General features: G+C 43.6%; 1 protein-coding gene across 1 annotated transcript in view; it reads left to right on the top strand.

Moving 5' to 3' along the window:
• OSBPL1A (oxysterol binding protein like 1A) overlaps nt 1–19280 on the top strand; it is a 161875-nt gene that overhangs the window by 27195 nt on the left and 115400 nt on the right. The window contains exons 6-10 of the mRNA XM_075828344.1: nt 14226–14311; nt 14779–14923; nt 16472–16539; nt 16621–16665; nt 16974–17047. Of these exons, the coding sequence (XP_075684459.1) occupies nt 14226–14311; nt 14779–14923; nt 16472–16539; nt 16621–16665; nt 16974–17047 (418 nt within the window). The remainder of the gene's footprint in view (nt 1–14225; nt 14312–14778; nt 14924–16471; nt 16540–16620; nt 16666–16973; nt 17048–19280) is intronic.

Below are 19280 nucleotides of genomic sequence, written 5' to 3'. Positions count from 1 at the left end.
ATCCTGCCAAAGAACCAAGGAGAAAAAGAATTCTCCCTGTCTCTTATTACAAGAGGACATTTTATTAGAAAATGATATAAATACAATAACAGAATCGATCAATTACTTATAAGTCACATCACAAGACTTCACTTTATTGTGGGTACTTTGATACTTTGAACATGTATATTCATTCGCTATGAGATAAACAAACGTAGTGCAACAACTTTTACCAAGAGTACGCTGATTGGTCTGATCTCCTGTCAATCAACGTCTGGCCCATAAAAAGGGCCATGTGCTATAGGCTCCCGCCCCCGGAAGAAGCTGACTCTATGTCAGCGAAACGTACGTCGGGATTATACCGACTCTAGAAATAGGGAAAGCTATTTGAGGGAGAGCAATAGAATAGCAATTCAACTTACTTGCTGAATGCTGTAGCTGCAACAATACGAGTGCAAGGAACCTGTAATCCAGGAAGCACTCGTGTCTCTGCTGCTGCCGTCAGGAGGAGAGCCTCTGCATAATATTATACTGCAGCTCCGGCCCACTATCGGGGTAACCTGGGAGACCGAGACGCTGGTAACCTGAAACCCAGGACGTACTCGTGTCTCTGCTGCTGTCAGGAGGAGAGCCTCTGCATAGTGTCGCAGTGAGAACTCACTGCTGACGCTTGGTTATAACAGTATTGTGCTGCAGCTCTGGCCCACTATCAATCCGTGGCATTGCTCCTGCTGTCAGGAGGAGAGTCTCGGCACAGTGTTGCAGTGAGAATTCACTGCTGACACCCAGTTTAAACAACACTGTGCTGCAGCTCTGGTTCACTATCGGGGTATAACCTGAGCAGCACAGTTAGTGAGACATCGCTTTGCTTCCAGGTCCGAGCACTGATCTCGGTTCCACAAGCCTGTTGATACAATCTTATGATCCACTCAGAACAGTTTAAGCCAGGCAACCTGATGTGGACCTCAGCAATTTGATGTGGTTTTTTGTCAATAATAAAAACAAAAACTAATAAATAAAAAAAACAAAAATTATAAATATAAAAAATATCATTTCAATTCTATTGAGTACTCCCTCTCTAGTCCTGGTGATATAGACACAGCCTGTTACACAGAAGGGTGTCTAGAATCACTAGGAATTGAAAATACAATATATAAAGAAATTTACAACAACTATTCTTGTATAAATATTAAGAGTACAATAAAAATTACTCAATAAACAATATCCAAACATAAAAGATATAGGTAACTATCTATAGCAATTAAAGGGGACATTGCATTGGATTTCCTTTCCCTACCCAATTGTCGGTATCCACAATAATAATTGAAGGCGACCTCAACATAAATATAATAACAGTCTTGCCCCCCCTTTTCCCTTACCCAATTTTTCGTGTTTTACATTGGTGGTATACACCTGGGCAAGAACTGATATTCCAAAAAATAACAATAAGAGGGTCTCTCCTTTCTCTTTTTTCCATATGGCAGGTATCCTTGTTCAGACTTCTCCTACAAGTGCTTTTGTTCCTCCTTTGTTACTATAAGGCCTTATTTACACGATCGTAGTTCACGTTCGTGACACGCACGTGAAAATCACGCGCGTCGCACGGACCTATGTAAGTCCATGGGGACATTCAGACATTCCGTGTTTTTCACGCAGCGTGTGTCCGCTGCGTGAAACTCACGACATGTCCTATACTTGACGTGTTTTGCGCATCACGTACCCATTGAAGTCAATGGGTGCGTGAAAATCATGCGCAGCACACGGACGCACTTCCGTGTGCTGCGCGTGATTCGTGCAACAGTAGATCAAGAAATCAAGGGAAAAATAAAACCACCTCCTTCATTCCTTTTTCTAAACCTCAAAACCGCGTGTCATAAGGATGGCATATGCGCGAAAATCACGCAGCCACGCACCAAACACTGATGACACACAAAACTGCAAAGCGCAAAAAAACGCACACGTTCGTGTGAATTTCGCTTAATGGGGAAGTGGTATTGTTCACACAGGGTAGATTTGCTGCAGAAAAATCTGTGCTGAAACCCGCATAAGTTTTTGACGCGGAAACCCTGAATTTCACTTTTTGTAATGACAATGGTAAAATCTGGCATCTTTCTGCAATAGAATAGAGCATTCTGCATATTTGAAAATCTGCAGCAAACCCCAATATCTGTATTGTTTTTAAAACTCCCATTCATTTTCATTGCACTGTAGTGTAATATTTGATGTGGAATCTGGGTAGAAAATCCACAGCTAATCTGTCCAGTGTGAACTTGCCCTTTATAGGTCAGGACTACAGTTCTCACTCTTCTAGCTAAAATTCACACTGAATAAAAGTACCTTGTGGTTTACATTGGGAGAACTACATTTTACAGCTTTTATAAATTAAACACCAAAAAAAATAAAATAAAAAAAACATCATATTTTTACACTCTGGCAATCTTAAAATAGACACTGCATTAAATGCTGTGTAAATCCTATTAATCTTCGAGTGGGAGAGAAGATTCTGTAACAAATGTGTACTGTGGTTTCGCAGAAGAGAGAGATGGCAAGATGGCAGTCATATGATGGTGGACACGCATGCTCAGCAGTGGTGGATTCAGTAGACCATACGCCCTGGGCAGTTCCACAAACTTGGGGGGCCCCCCTTTCCCACCGCCGCTCTGCCGTGCCTATAGTGCGAGCAGCTTTCTGTGCGAGCATTGACAAATGGGTGTTACAATTCCCCTTGTCAAATACCATCTCTGACAGTATCGCACTGTAGGGGCGCATCCTTTTGACAATAAGAATGGTAACACGCATTTGTCTGAGTCCTGGACTACACAAAGATTTTGTGGAATACAAGGATTTCCTATAACAGACTCGCTCCTCTCTAAATCCAGTGACTCAAAAATGATGTCTACTCCGATGGGAGTCACACTTTTTTTTTTCTTCATTTGACCCAGACCGCTATGTCGAATTCTCCATATGACTGCAGAGTTTCCTGATGAAATATCTTTACAACTTGCTTCTGCAGCCATTTCCAGCCTCTATAGAAACACAAAAATTCAGACACCAGGGCTCAGGCCCATACATTAAAGGAGTTGTCTTGGCACAGACTAGTTTTTCATACTGATGACCTGCCCACAGGATAGTTTACCAGTATGTGATCGGTGCACGTCCGACACCCTGACCCCGCACTGACCAGCTGTTGTGGCTACGTCCGGGCACCGTATATTGTGCAGTGTTCAGGACCCATAGTGCTGGAAGAAGATGGCTCTGGTCACAGTATAGCAGCCATGCTGCAAAACTTCAACTCTTCTTCTATTCAGTTGAATATGAGCAGAGCTGCTTTATTTTTTCCGCACACCTATACCGTGACAGGAGCCACCTGCTTCCGGCACAGACATCCGGTGCCCAGAGGCAGCCGGAGCAGCTGATCGGTGTAGGTGTCAGACCCCCACCGGTCATATACTGATGACCTATCCCGTGGATATGTTATCCGTACGAAACAACGATCTGTGCATGGACAACCCCTTTTACTCAGACTAATAAATTTGGACCCTAGAATACATACAGACCCCAGACCTTCTAAACAACTGCAGTCACCGGACCAGACCCCCTAAACAAATACAGATGCCAGAACAAGCACCCTAAATAAATACAGACCCTTGACAAAACCCCCTAAATACAGACATTGGACCAGACCCCTAAATACTGACTCCAGACCAGACCCCCCCCTAAATACAGAACACTTAAACGAATCCATCCCTTATATTTGCATAGCAGCTCATTCTCCTTTCTTGCTGCTATTCTAGGACCTGCGGTCATGTGACCTGCAGGTCTCTAAACGAACTGCAAACCTAAGGCCATGTGACCTTTAGGTCTGCAGGTCCTCTTGCAGGACATAGACAATGCAGTTCTGTCGTGGCTTTTGCGGCGATTCGCGACAAAAACGTAACAAAACTACAGTGCACTTTGGACGGCCATGGGCCCCCCAGGAGCCTCCCAAAACGCCCCTATTATGATCTGCCATTGATGCTCAGTCACTCTTCCCACAGTCAGGTCTTTGCATTGTGATCCTCTGTTCACTGCAGAACAGCCAGTAGAAACCGCTTTCTTTCCTCCTTGACAGGAAAGGAGCAAAGCCTCTGCAGTAGCATGGCAGTATAGCTTAGGAGAAGACTCCTCAGCTTGTTAGGCCTGTAAAGCGCGGCATCTTGACATGTTCTATAAACCCTGCACCTGCCAACTCCGTCTTTTGTTTTAATTCGTTATATTTTATTTGGGTTCTAAGGGAGTGCATACGGTGAGTGTCGCACAATATATACTGTATGTTATGTATTCTGGATCTCATGTTAACGATCTGCAGGGAACGTAAGAAGGGGCTATATTGTCAGCTGCCAGAGTGGGAAGGAGATTGATTCTGCGGGGGGAGGGCACCAGCAGCATAGATTAGCAGCAGCACCAAGGGGGGGGGGGGGAAACAGAGAAACCTAAAAAGATGGAAAAGGTATATTTATATGATAGAGACACTGCACACTGTTTTTAAACAGCTGGGCTTTCGGTATGAAAATTATTCATGGGGTGACCCTTTTAATGACCATACATATGCTAATTGCAGGGCCATCCTCGGCACTCACTGAAGGAGGGCCAACTGCTGTCTACATTTAGTGTGTGTGTGTTTTTTTTAAATTCTTCTTTTTTTTTTGTGCATTGTATGTATAATGTGATATAAAACATTTCTGCAATTCGGTTTTAATTGAAAAAATAATTTAAACTTGTTTTTTTTCTACGGCATCTTGCATGTACACTGCAAGCTGCTCAATTCGATTCCGTCTCAAGCCACAATTCCTTTTGGAATGCGTTTGCGAGTATACCATGGGATCCAGGAGCTCCAACTGTTTTGAAAAGTAGTCCGTGTCGGTTTTTTTTGTTTGTTTTTTTTTACATTTTTGTCAGATGTATACAGTTACGTGCATCTCTGCATGCTCTTGGCAGGACCGTTTCTAACGATCCAGTGGAATAGCATCGCTGAACACTGTGTGAATTTAGCCTTCGTGTTTTATATCGGAGCAAAAATTGCTTTAAAGGGGTTCTCTGAGATTTTTATTTTATTTTTTTACTAGATTGCACATGTTTATAATATGTTAATATACTTCCCATTGAAATCTTGCTTCTGTTCTCTGCACTGCCTGCTCCTTCCTGCTCATCACATGACCTCTGACGTTTTGAGCCTCCTCTACTGACCTCTCGTGTCTGGGGCGGCCTGGTTTTTCGTGCCCACCCAGCCTATCTAGTTTTTCACTATGCACATGCCTGTGCGTGTTCCGAGCAATCTGTGACGGCGCATGCACACCCCGACCCTCACTTCCTGTACATAGCGCCACTGTAGCTCCCTGAAGAAGCGCAATCGCCTGGGGCCGGGGATTCCACTCCAGGAGAAGCACCTGATGTCTCTGTCCATTTATGGATAGTGACGTCAGGTGCTTCTCCTGGACCTGAATCACCGGCCACCGCACTGGCAACGCTGTGGACGGGGATTCCGCTTCAGGAGTTGCCCCTCATGTCACTGTCCTTATATGGACAGAGACGCCAAGCGCTCTGTCCAGGAGCGGAATCCCCGGCCACAGGGGGATTCCGCTCCTTCAGGTAGGTACAGCGGCGCTATGTACAGGAAGGGTTTGGGATGCCATCTATAGGGGTGGAGGATGCGGTCTACAGAAGTGGGGGTGCCATCTACAGAGGTGGGGGGGTGCTATCTACAACGGGGCTATAATAAATCTCCACTTTGCGCTAGGAGGAGGAGGAGGAGAGCAAGCACGGCCATTGCAGTGCTTCAGAGGAGTGTCGCGGTACCCCTGGAGGATTCTCGCCGCGCCACCCTGTTTGGGAACCACTGTACTAGATAGTTTGCAATAGCAGAGGGGACGTGAGTGGAGATAGACATGAGCTAGAAGAAGGATGGAAAACTTGGAAAGGAAAGGATCAAGGAAGTTTAGAACATTGAGTTTAGTCGTGGGGTGAAGTTTATTACAGTGTGGGTGTCAGGATGCTATTTGCAGACAAGGAATGGGGTGGCTAATAAGCGAGGACGAGGGTTCTGGTAGACAGGAACAGGATTAAAAACTTGAAAGGGACAGAATAAACAACGGATATAGTGTAAATGTTGTGGGGATAACACTTTGTCACCATGGTTGATGAAACTTCTCAAAGAAACCGCTGTACAGGGAAGGATATCAGTGGGGGGGGGAGAGCAAGGAAAACACACAAACTGTTGGGAGGAGCAACATGCACGCTCATTACAGCCTGCAATGCATGCAGGGAAAATTAACAAACGGGACCTGTAGTGTATGTAAACAAATGGCGTGAAATTCAAAGAAAAAATGGGATAAGTGGAATTTTTTTTATTGATTATGTGTGTGTGTGTATAAGGGGAAATGTATAAAACATTTTATTTTTTATTTATATATATATAACTCAGAAAACCCCTTTTAAGCACTGCTAGGTCTGCTTTTCACAGCTCTTATGTTGGAGTATAATGCAGTGTTTCCCACGAGATGGCACATGATGTCCAAAGTATTTTGAAACGTACTTACTAGTAATATCCGCAGATATCATTGAGGCTGCAGCCCAAATAATGTAATGATCTTGTTCTGAAGTGCTATTTGACTTGCCTACATATTTATTTTAACTTTGTCGTTTGTCTGGAAGTTTTTATTCTTTGTTCACACCTAGTGTTTTTTATATTTTTCCCCCACTGCATTTTATGCAATAATATGCTATACATGTTGGGCTACATTCACACGACAGTGAAAAAAAATGGCCATTAAAAACTGATCAACTGTCAGTTTTTCATGGCCATTTTGCATCAGGGTGTCTCTCAATTTTCATCCGTTTCCAGTCCGTCTGGCCGTTTTTAATGGCTGTTTCACATCCCTTTTGCATCCTTTTTTCATGATCGTTAAAAAAAACAAAAAACTGAATTTCATTTGTCAGGCTTTTTTTTGTCCCAGCCCCCTGAAAACACCCAAAGGAAGGTCGCATGTTCACCTAGACACTATTTTATCTGGCTTTCACAGCATAAAGGCCTTTGTTGATTCCCTAAATTTTCTGGAGTGTTTATAGCTTTTTGTGGATTGCAATATGCACTGCCCCCCTGTAGATGCTGCCACGCAGCCCCCCTGTAGATGCTGCCACGCAGCCCCCCTGTAGATGCTGCCACGCAGGCCTCCCCATAGTGGATGCCACGCAGACCTCCCCCACCCTGTAGGAATTTTCAGGGACTGTCTCTGTAAATTTGGGACAGTCCTGGAAAATTCACTAGTTGACCACAATGTACAATACCCCCTGTACTAGCACCACACTACACTTGTAGTGAGGGCAACAATACACTACATTTAACTTTTGGCTGCCCTACATACTCACTGATGCAGCACCGTCTCTTGTCTTCTTCAAGTGTGGTCTCTCGTCTGCACGGGATCTGCGAAGGCGGCGCGATGAAGTCATCGCGTCGCCTTCGCAGAAACTGTGAAGACGAGAGACACACACCGATGCAGCGCCATCTTTTTCAGGTGTAATGTGTCATCTCGCTGCCGATGGCCAGCAAGGGAACTAGTAGTTTCGTATGTCACAGATACGTTTTTAACGGTTGTTACATGCACTGACAGGCGTTAAAAACTGATCTATTGGGGGGCGTGGCTTGGCTGCCGGAGTGAATGGCTGCTTGAGAGCTCGGCTCCTCACTGCATCAGCGGCCCACAGCGACATACCACCGCCAAACACCCTGCTGGCATCTACCTGTGCCCCTGACCACATTCCACTATATCCAGGATGCCCAGGAAGCAAAAATCGGCGGCCAAACCGGCCAAAATCCCGGACTTCTACCTCCCTCACAGCCGCCCAGCAAATCAAGATGGCGCTGGAGGGAGCCCGCGCGCAGGATCCCTGACGTCCGACCCGGGCTCACCATCCTCCCTCACCTCTGCTCCTCCTCGACGCAGCAGCTCAGTCCCTGCTCTGCCACCGACGGGAGCAGCAACAAGCCCGCAGAGCCCGACACAGCTTGCACAGGCCGGACCTCCGGAGCCGCCATCTTGGCACATACACGGGGCATCTCCTCACAGCCCTCCTCTCCTTGCAGCTCCAGACGCCCTGTAACATGGGCTCCATCCCGATCTCCTCCTCTCCTCGTCAAGGACCAGGTAGGGCATACTATCACTGTGACTCCAATACTCCAATACTGGGAGACACACTTGCTAATGCACCCTCCTCCACCGACCCTATCACTGAGCACACGCTCAAAAGCATGTTGCAGGCCCTACAACAATCCCTACATTCTGGGTTTGCCCAGCTGCTCAAACCCATATCTGACTCACTTCAGGCAGTAGAAGACAGAGTTCAGCATGTGGAATCGAAAATGGGGGTGCTCACTACATCCCATAACGAGCTCATTGATGCCCACTATGATCTTGAGACAGATCTTTCTCATTTACAAGCTAAGATAGCTGATTTGGAGGATAGATCACGTCGGAACAACGTTAAATTCAGAGGGGTTCCTGAGGACGTTGCTACCAAAGATTTAACCCTTTATATACAGGATTTCATAAAAGCTCTACTGCGATTGCTCCCCCAGGGACCTCATCATTGATAGAGCACATAGGCTTCCAAAGCTGAAACACCTGTCCGACAATGTACCACGGGACGTGCTAGCCCGCTTTCATTTCTACCACATTTAGGACTCGTTCATGTCTGCATCTAGGAAGAAAGAAGCGTCCCCAGCACAATACCGGATGGTCTCAGTCTACGCAGATCTTTCAGCGGCCACGTTGCAACTACGGAGGCAATTTGCGCCAATCACCTCTGCACTCAGAGATAATAAAATTCTCTACAGATGGGGATTTCCTGTGCGCCTGCTCATCCACAAGAACGACTCCTTACACATCATCAGATCCGTACAAGATGGCATCTCTCTCTCCTTCTCCTGTGGAATATTCGGGTCATATTGATGGAGAATACGGCGAAAGCTGCCCCTCCTCCTGTTGCAGAGGAATGGCACATGGTCCGGTCACGCAATCGTCCACGGCGTTGAGGTGGTTCGCTTACTAGGATGCACTGCCGTCCACTGTACCGGTTTTCAAGATGACTGTTTTCCCCCATTATTGTCCTGAACACAGCCGGTGTTCAGACACATTTCCTTTAATGTACATTTTTCTTTTGTTTTGGTTTGTCCTGTTTTGCCACATATATCTGCAGACCTGCCGAGGTAGCTATATGTTTTTCCATAATGCCTTTTCCTTGATGATATCTGTAATGCATTGGTATGTACTCCTGCTCACCCAATTCGATACACGGTTATTTTCATGTGTCCGCAAGCAACAACACACCTTACATAGTCATGGCGCTTAAATTTGCTTCCATTAACGTTAATGGCTTGAACAACCCATATAAACGCTCTACTATGTGGAAAGAAGCCCTTAAAATCTCCTGTGACGTCCTCTGTGTGCAAGAGACGCATTTATTAGAAAAGGATGCCGTTCGCCTGAAACATCCTGCATTCCCCCACGTTTTTCAATCTCATCACTCAACCAAAACTAGGGGTGTGTTGTTGGCTGTGAAAAACACGGTTGCTTTCCAAATGTCTGAGCTATTAACTGATCCCAATGGCCGATATATTATCTTGTGGTGCTCTATTAACAATGTCCAATATACCATAGTTACAATATACGCCCCTAATCGTCACCAATTGAAGTTCTTACACAAGATGACATGCCTAATTTCTAAACACAAACAGGGTAGACTGATCTTGTGTGGGGACTTCAATTCTGTAATGGACGCAGAGTTGGACTCCACCTCGCAATCCCGCCATTCACATGCCGTCATAGGTGATTTGTTCTGGAAGGAAGAAGTACACGACATTTGGCGCATGCAACACAGCTCGGAGAGGGATTTCGCTCATCATTCTCAGGTACACAATAGTTATGCCAAACTAGACATGTTCCTAGTAGACAAGGAAACTATTTTCCTAGCTGAGTCCACGACTATTGGTGACGTCTGTTGGTCAGATCACGCTCCTCTCACCCTGACTCTCAAGGAAGCACAAAATGTCCCGCCTACATACCTGTGGAGGGCTAGCCCCTTTCTCCTCTCCCATCCCACACATAGAAAAACCGTGGGGACCGAGCTGGCGGAATACTTTGCAATTAATGACACAACAGATATCGGAATTGCAGCCCTATGGAACGCCCACAAGGCCTACATTAGAGGCACCTTTATCAGACTGGGCCATATGGTTAAAAAAACAAAAGGTAGCGGAGGTCTTGGGCCTGACGGAGGAAATCTGATGCTTAGACGCAAAAAACAAAGTTGCTCCCACAGACGCCCAAGCGTCTCAGCTCCTACTTCTAAGACAACGTCTCAGATTGTGTCTGCTGTCAGAGTATGAAAAATCCCTTAGAAAAACTAAAGCAAAATACTATTCCCAAAATAATAAGGCAGGGAAACTATTAGCAGCGCGCCTCAAACTCCAGCACCAGAAATCCAGAATTCCGTACCTCCGGAATCCTCAGTCTCAAGCCAAAATTGTAGATCCTAGGGACATAGCTGAACAGTTCCGTAAATATTACTCCTCCTTGTATAATATTAGAGATGATCCTTTTGTCGAGCGGCCAATCCCCTCTGATATACAAGATTTCCTCCAATCTGCCTCCCTACCTAGTCTCACCCCAACGCAACTTCAGACACTAAACGCCCCTATCACCGAATCAGAAATTTTAAAAATCATACAATCCCTTCCACAAGGGAAAGCCCCTGGTCCTGACGGACTCACTACCTTATATTATAAAAACTTTGCTACCCAACTGGTACCATATTTGAGTAGATTCTTCCAACAAGCCATGGCCTGCGGTTCATTCCCTAGGGAAAACCAAGCGGCACTAATTGTCACACTACCCAAACCAGGGAAAGCTACTGACGCACCTCAAAACTTCCGGCCTATCTCATTGCTTAATGCCGATCTTAAACTCTACGCAAAGTTGATAGTCAATAGACTCACTCCTATGTTAGCCACCCTGATAAGCAGTGACCAAGTCGGTTTCATCAAAGGCAGACAAGCATCCGACAACACCCGTCGGGTCTTGAATCTACTACACCATCTGGAATCAACTAAAGAGCGGGCGACGCTTCTAGCACTGGACGCAGAAAAGGCGTTTGACCGTATTAATTGGACATACGCCTTTTCGACCCTACAGACAATGGGGTTGGATGGTGACATCCTGACTGCTATTCAGGCTCTGTATTCTGCTCCGTCGGCCAGAGTGTACACCAATGGTGTCCTTTCTCGGGATTTTGATATCTCTAATGGTACCCGTCAGGGCTGTCCCCTGTCACCAATAATATTCATCCTCTCTATGGAACCCCTGGCCCAGCACATCAAAAAACATAGCTTAATTCATGGTTTAAAAATTAGTAACAGAGTGCATACCATCTCATTGTATGCGGATGATATAATTTTGTCCCTTTCTCAGCCTGTTAGTTCACTTGAAGCGGTTATGGATGTTATTAAATCCTTTGGCAAACTCTCCTATTATAAGCTAAACACCCAGAAATCCCAGATGCTACCCCTACACTTAGATTCCGACACATTGTATTTTCTGAAATCGAAATACCCATTTGACTGGAGAATAGATGGCATTCAATACTTAGGCATTACCATCTCTCCCTCCTTCCGTGACCTATACAAAGTCAACTATGAACCCCTACTTCAATCCATACATACAGAATCTGACAGACTTCTCCAACACGACACGTCATGGATAGGACGCATAGCGGCGTACAAAATGCTTCTTTTACCCAGATTATTATACCTATTTCGCACCCTCCCAATCAGCTTGCCCTCCAAGTTCTTTGTGACGGCACAAAAAACACTATCCCGTTTTGTTTGGTCTGGATGTAAACCCAGAACCTCCCGACATATCTTGTCCCGTGACAAAAAGATAGGTGGACTGAGTGTCCCAAACATACATGGCTACTATACTGCCACCCTAGTGGCACAGACTATGGATTGGTGGCATGATAATCAAGATATCCATTGGCTTCAAATTGAATCATCATACATAGCTCCGATAAGCTTAAAAACCGCCTTGTTTTTGACCTGGGATATTCCGTCGATTCGTTCAATATCTCCACTAACTCAGGCGACCCTACAGTGTTGGTCCTACTTACACCGCACATCTACTGAACAAATCCCACTATTAAAGTCGTACATTCCCATTGATATTTTTTCACTGATTGTTCCCAACCTACCACTGTCTGCATGGTCCCTGAAAGGCATTACTAATGTATCTCACTTGTTTAAAGATAATTGCTTAGTGAGCTTTGAACATCTCGTGTCTCAATATTCTATTCCTGTCTCAGATTTCTTTAAATATCTCCAGGTTAGAGATTGTGTTGCGACTTATAACAATTTTGATGCTGTATGTCTTTTTAAAATGTTTGGGTATCTTTCTAAACGTAGCAAGGGCCTGAGATTTGTGTATAACTTACTACATTCACACTCACTCTTCTCCAAAACACACCACATGCGGCTCTGGGAAAGAGAATTGAACTGCTCTTTTTCAGAAGAAGCCTGGGTGTCTGCATTTAAATTAATTTACAAAGCATTACCCTGTATCCAACACGTAGAAGCTGCTATAAAGACCTCCCTACGGTGATACTACACCCCTGATAGACTACACAAAATGTTCCCTGAGTCATCACCTTTATGCTGGAGAAGCTGTGGCCACATTGGCACTCTTTATCATACGCTGTGGGCATGCCCTACACTCATTCCGTACTGGTCTCAGGTTTTTGATCTTGTGTCCATAGTCTCCAAATGTCATATTGCACAATCCCCCCAGATGGCCCAGTTTTTAGAAATGGATGCAATACCTGTAGCGCTAAGATGCTTGATTTGCAAAATCTTAGTCATGGCCAAACTGGTGGTGACTCGCAATTGGAAGGAGATTGCTGCCCCGCTATTAGGAGAACTGATTACACTTATCAATACGACATATGCATATGAAAAAATCATCTCCTTGGGTAACTCCTCGTTCCACAAATTCTCAGCAATATGGAATCCATGGTCAACTAGTGTGTACTACAATGCATAACACGATTGTGCATTTGGCCTCGAGGTCACTGTCTTTCCCCAATATGGGGTATTAAGATCTGCCAAGATGATATATGTGGCTTACATGTTCTTCTTTGCCTGTTTATTCTTTTTCTGTTCTTTTTTTATGTTATGACACAATGACATCTCTCCAATCACGACTGCCTTAATTCTTGCTCTCTATGTAGAGATGATTGATTGTACCAATGATATCGCAAAGTTTAAATGCGAAAATGTTGTTCTGTTTTCTTGCAAAAACTAATAAAAAACTATTGAAACAAAAAAAAACTGATCTATTGACTTCTATGGGGGCCGTCTGGTCGTAAAAACGGCCAAAAATTGGACATGTCCTATTTTTTGACGGCCAATATTCACGAGCCGTTAAAAAAACGTCCGTGTGAATACACCCATAGAACATCATTGGTCTGAAAACTGATGTTTTTCAAGGTCTTATCAATGGGGCCTTAGTGAATGGGAAATTTTTAAAACCGAGCATTTTTGTTATGGCTTACTGTGATGACTGCAGCATGCCCTATCTATTTGCTACAGCTTTTTTCACTATTTACTTCAATGGAGAAAAACCAAGCATTGAAAACTATATGTAAAAACTCTTAATCTTAGGCTCTGTTCACACATGTATACAACTTCATATTTAGCACATAGACTCCCATTATAAAATAAGAAATATGTGTATGTATGTGTATATATATATGTTGCGTGGTATAACTTTTTTGAGGGTGTTCTCTTTGTATCGAATAGGTTTGTCAACTAAGGTTTTTCAGTAAAGTGAAATAAATAAAATAAAAAGGTATGATGACACATACCAACCAAATGTATGCCAATATTTATTTGGTCAATGAAAGTCTATTGATGCATTTTATGTACGTATGAGCCAGGAGCCTCCCCGGCGCATAAGCCTAACCCATATAAAAAAAAAAAAGATGTGTGAAAATAGCTTCCGTAGCCTTAAATTTTTTATGGAAATGCGGTACAGCATTCAAAAACTGCACCACAATGTTAGGTGTGAATGCGGCCTTGTGGAAGGTTGTCATTTCTGTTCAAAAAGCATATTTAGTGTGTTCTATTATGTTTTACGGATCTTTGTAAATCATTGTGTTATCAGCTGCACGACGAACGCAGGAAAGAAAACTGGAAGAGATACTTCTGGGAGCCGCTAGAGAAGGAAGTCTTGCAAAATTATCAGCACTGGTAAGCTTTCGAGTCAAACCACATAGCATTGCTTTGGCTTAGTTCACACTGGCCCCATGGATTCAGTATTTATAGGAGCCATGACAATTATGAAAGTTTTATTATGATACATTTTTTCCCCCCCTTATTGACTTATAATGGTTCCACTAGGTTTATGTTTTGTTTTTGTTTTTTTCAATATAATATAATTCAGCATCCTATGCTATCCTGACTATTAAAAAGCAACTAAAACTGGACGGGAAAGAGCTAAATGTGAACCGAGCATTAGCTGTAAGAGGAATGAAAAACATGCACAAGTACTTTAGTAAATGCACTATGTGCTTATTTGGAAATTAAAAGGAGGCCTTCGTCCTCCAACACAACCAAGGTATAAAAAGACTTGTGGACTCTAAGTTTGTATGTAGTCCCCGTATATAAAAATTCCAATTGGTGAATTCTTATTTCTGAAATGTTGTATTTTTCACTAGCTAAACAGAGCTAAGCCGCCTGATGTTAACTGCACTGACCAGATGGGTAACACACCTCTGCACTGTGCTGCATATAGGGGGATGAAGCAGTGCGCCTCCAGACTTCTTAAAAGTGGAGCAGATGTAAATATCAAGAATAAAAACAGTAAGTCTTGTAAATCTGATCCAAATATTAGAATGCTGCTTCTTGGTGATTGACATTTGCACTCCGATATTATGTGTTTTAGAATCTCCTGTTGATTTTATTAGTTCTCTAAAGAGGAATTTCACCCTTGGTTGTCCTCTGATATATCCGATCCCTTTTTGTGGGGATTCACAAACTAGAACCTTCACGGAATCCATGGTCCTAAGTTCTCAATACAGAACTCAAGTACATTCCCCTTTAAGGCCCCATGCACACAAACGTGCTTTTGCGGCCGCAATTCCACCGAAAATCCACGGGTGAATTGAGGTCCCGTTCATTTCTATGGGCCCATGCACACGATCGTGGTTTCCACGGTCCGTGCATTGCCGTAAAGTCTGGACTGCAAAAAGAACGGACATGTCTTATTACAGCCGTGTTTTGCGGTCCAAGCTCATAGAAAATAATGCACGTGGCCATGTGCACGGCCCGCGATTTGCGGGCAGCCCGTGGGTGACACTCCGCTGCCGGCCGACACGAAAATCACGGCCGTGCACATGGCTACGGTCGTGTGCATGAGGCCTTAGGGTATGTTCACACATGGCATTTTTCTGCAAGTTGTGTAGTTCCTTTTTATCTGGAAGGGGTGGGAGTTAGTGATTTGGAAAAAAATGAATAAAAATGCATTGAGAACACCACCGCCTATAAACATATCCTAAAGAGCTAACCTTTTGTAACGGTTGTAGATTTATATAACACGGAAGGCTTTCTTGTAAGTATCATTGATTTCAGTGGCACAGTTTTGGCACGTGGAGAGATCCCAGTTGCGCCTCTATTATGAGGAGTCTTCTCTGTTGTATGGTAAAGCTTCTGAATTACTTTGTCTGTGGGTGAGTTACAGAAAGCTCCAACCAGTACAAAAGCGATGTTGCCACTGTAATGAGCACAGGTAGATAGTGGTTCAGAATGCACTAGACCAAGGTAGGTGCACGAATAGGGTCCCAACCCAATCGTATAAAAGAAGTATTCGGCACACAAAATAAGATTTTGTAATTCTTCAGATTTATTTTGCAGTTGTATTTGATGCCAGAGGCTTAGTGCGTGTGACGTTTTGGTCATAACACCTTCATCAGGCCCTTTGTCCTGCTGGTCGTTGGTGTATCCGGTTGTTGGTTAGCCGCCATACAGAAGATCGCGCCGCTATTTTTGGCGCTAAAAATAGCACGCGCTAAGCCTCTGGCATCAAATACAACTGCAAAATAAATCTGAAGACTTACAAAACCTTATTTTGTGTGCCGAATACTTCTTTAATATAATGAGAACAGTTACTCCTTCATTCCTGAACACGCTGATGGTCTGTGAGCTTGGATCCCTATAAATTCCCAGAACAACTGGTCCTCTGACATTTCAGAGGAAGATTAAAGACACGTCTCACTAAGACATCCCCTTTCCATATGCCCTATCTGGGAACGTGAACATCATAGAAGGGAGGGTCGGGTGACCGCCGTTCTGGAGATAGGCGTGTGTCCCAGTGCTGAAGTTTTTGATTGTTATTTATATATAATTTTCCAGACCAGAAGCCTATAGACCTAGCCCAGCGTATAGAAATAAAGCAAGTACTACAAGGCAAGACTGTGAAGGTAAGAACAGTTAATTGAAAGGCATATCTAACAGTATAAAATGTGTACGACATTTGTTGATTATTTGTCCTTCACTTGCAGTATATTGTGAAAAATCTCCAGAGATTTGAAGGTCCACTATGCAAGGTGTGTCTACTTTCTACCTGCTAAAATAAAATGTATTTTTAACAGACCGCACTTACAACCTTGTGTTTTAATCTATGTACATTATAATATTGTGTCATTTCTAGAACAGCGCATAATTTGACCCTAAATTTTATGTATGTGCTTGAAGTAGGGCAATTTAATTAGCTCCAATGGGTCAAAGGCTATGAGTGTTGATGATCTCTGTACAGCGCTGCGAAATAGGTTGGAGCAGAGATTCATATCTTACTGAAACTCCATGAGTATGTATTGCTATGCCTCCTAGATTATTAATGACATTTCCCTTTCAGAGCTCGCGTTTCTTTGGGTGGAAACTCTTTTGGGTGGTACTCGAGCATGGTGTTATGTCTTGGTATGAGAAACAGTAAGTATAAAATAAAAATTTGACGAACAAAATATTTAAGTTCATTCAACCCTGGAGTGAAAGATTCCAATTTGTATATAACTTGTTAATGGGGTTATCCGGAACTTTAAAATTGTTGGACTATCTTTAGGATAGGCCAAAAATATTACATCAGTGGGTGTCCGTATCTTGGCACCTGCACCGATCAGCTGTTTCAAGGGGCCGTGGTGCTCGAATTCATTTTTAATAGCTTGATTTTGCACAAGGAGATCTGTGCGGGGTCGGAGGATGAGATTTTGTGGTATGATTATGGCAAGATAGCTCCCCACTTTGGTGAGACAGCATACTATGTAAGGCTATCTTTAGTAGAGTAAGGTAATCGTCCACAGTACGGTCAGTGATAACAAAACTTACACCTTCGCCCAACTTGCTAACAGCAAGACCAAAAAAAATCCCTTTAACCCATTCCCGACACTTGTCGTAAGTATATCTCATGGAAAGCCAGTGCTTCCCGCAAAATGTCGTATACTTACAACAAATGGATGGCACCGTCTCAGAAGCGGAGTCGGTGCCATCATTCCCGGATGTCAGCTGTATCTTACACCTGACGCCCTGCTGTAATGGAGGGGATCGAAGTTAGCGTCGGTCCCCGCCATTAACCCCTTAAATGCATCGGTCAAAAGTGATTGCTGCATTTAAGGTGTGTGCAGCTCATCAGCACCCCAGCAATGAAATCGCCGGGGTGTTGGTGGCTGCAATGGCAACCGGAGGCCTAATAGTGGCCTCCCGGTGTGCCTAGTACGGAAAACTTCCAGCCCCCGCCCAAGGCGAGGCATAAAAGGCTTCCGTAGCCGCCGGCAAGATGGCGCTGGCTCAGGATATGAGCCGGCTTCACCAGAGGTGGATGTCAGCTGTATGCTACAGCTGACATCCACCTGTAATGGCAGGAACCGGAGCTAGCTCCGATTCCTGCCATTAACCCCTTAGATGCAGCGATCCCATCTTTGTGCAAATCGCAGGGCTGCAGACTTCTACTATGGTAATAGGAGACCTAACAATGGCCTCCTGCTCTGCCATTACGGAAGCATATTAGGTCCCGCCAGGAGGCGAAGCTTAAAGGGCTTGTTGTCAGTGAATGGCTGACAGATCTAATACATTGCACTACATAGGTAGTGCAATGTATTAGAAAAAAAATCTGACCGTTGGACCTTCAAGTCCCCAAGTGGGATTAAAGAAAAGTGTAAAGTGAAAAAATATATAATAAAAGTTTCAAGTAATAAAATAAAACACAATCGCCTTTTTTCCCTGATCAAGTCCTTTATTATTGAAAAAATAATAATAAACCATACATATTTGGTATCGCCGCGACCGTAACGGCCTAAACTATAAAAATATAATTTTATTTATTCCACGTGGTGAACGGCGTAAAAAACAATGTCAGAATTTCAGTTTTTTTTGGTCACTTTGCCCTACAAAAATTGAAATAAAGTGATCAAAAAGTCGCACGTATCCAAAACTGGTATCTATAAAACCATAGTTCGTCTCGCAAAAAACAAGCACCCAAAACAGCTCCGTCGACAGAAAAAATACATTCTTTTTAGAAAGGTAATTTTATTATGTAAAAAGTTGTAAAACATAAAAAGGTGCTATAAATTAGATATCGCAAGGATCGTACTGACCGGCAGAATAAAGTTGACATGTAATTTGTAGCGCATGGTGAACGCTGTATAAAATAAACTATGCCAGAATTACTGTTTTTTTGGTCACCTTGCCTAACAAAAAATAGGATAAAATGTGATCAAAAAGTCGCATGTACCCCAAAATGGTACCAATAAAAACTACAGCTCATCCCGCAAAAAAAAAAACAGCCATCATACCACTATGTCTATGAAAAAAATAAATTAGTTAAGTCTCCAATAAGTCAGGAAATAAAAATATGCAGTTGTGCCGACCAGAGGGGTACATTTCTTCTGTTTCAAGAGGTGATTTATCGAGGCCCTAAAATTAGGGAACCAAGAAGGGTAGGGCCCAAACATGTCTGCTGGAAGCGAGGGTGCCCGTATTATACCAGGACAACACTTCCGAGCAAAATTCCCCAAACTGCAAAGGTGCGGAGTGTGGACCAAAAGGGGGATAAGAAAAGACACCATTTATCAGTGCGTCACTGGCCTGTGCATAAAGGATTGCTTCACGTTGTAACAAATATCTATTGATTTATTTTATTGTTTGTTTTTACCTTCGTATACCACCTGAC

The sequence above is a fragment of the Rhinoderma darwinii genome, chromosome 5 (assembly GCF_050947455.1).
Source record: "Rhinoderma darwinii isolate aRhiDar2 chromosome 5, aRhiDar2.hap1, whole genome shotgun sequence".
In the NCBI taxonomy this organism is placed as follows: Eukaryota; Metazoa; Chordata; class Amphibia; order Anura; family Rhinodermatidae; genus Rhinoderma; species Rhinoderma darwinii.
This window is presented reverse-complemented; position numbering and strand designations above follow the sequence as displayed.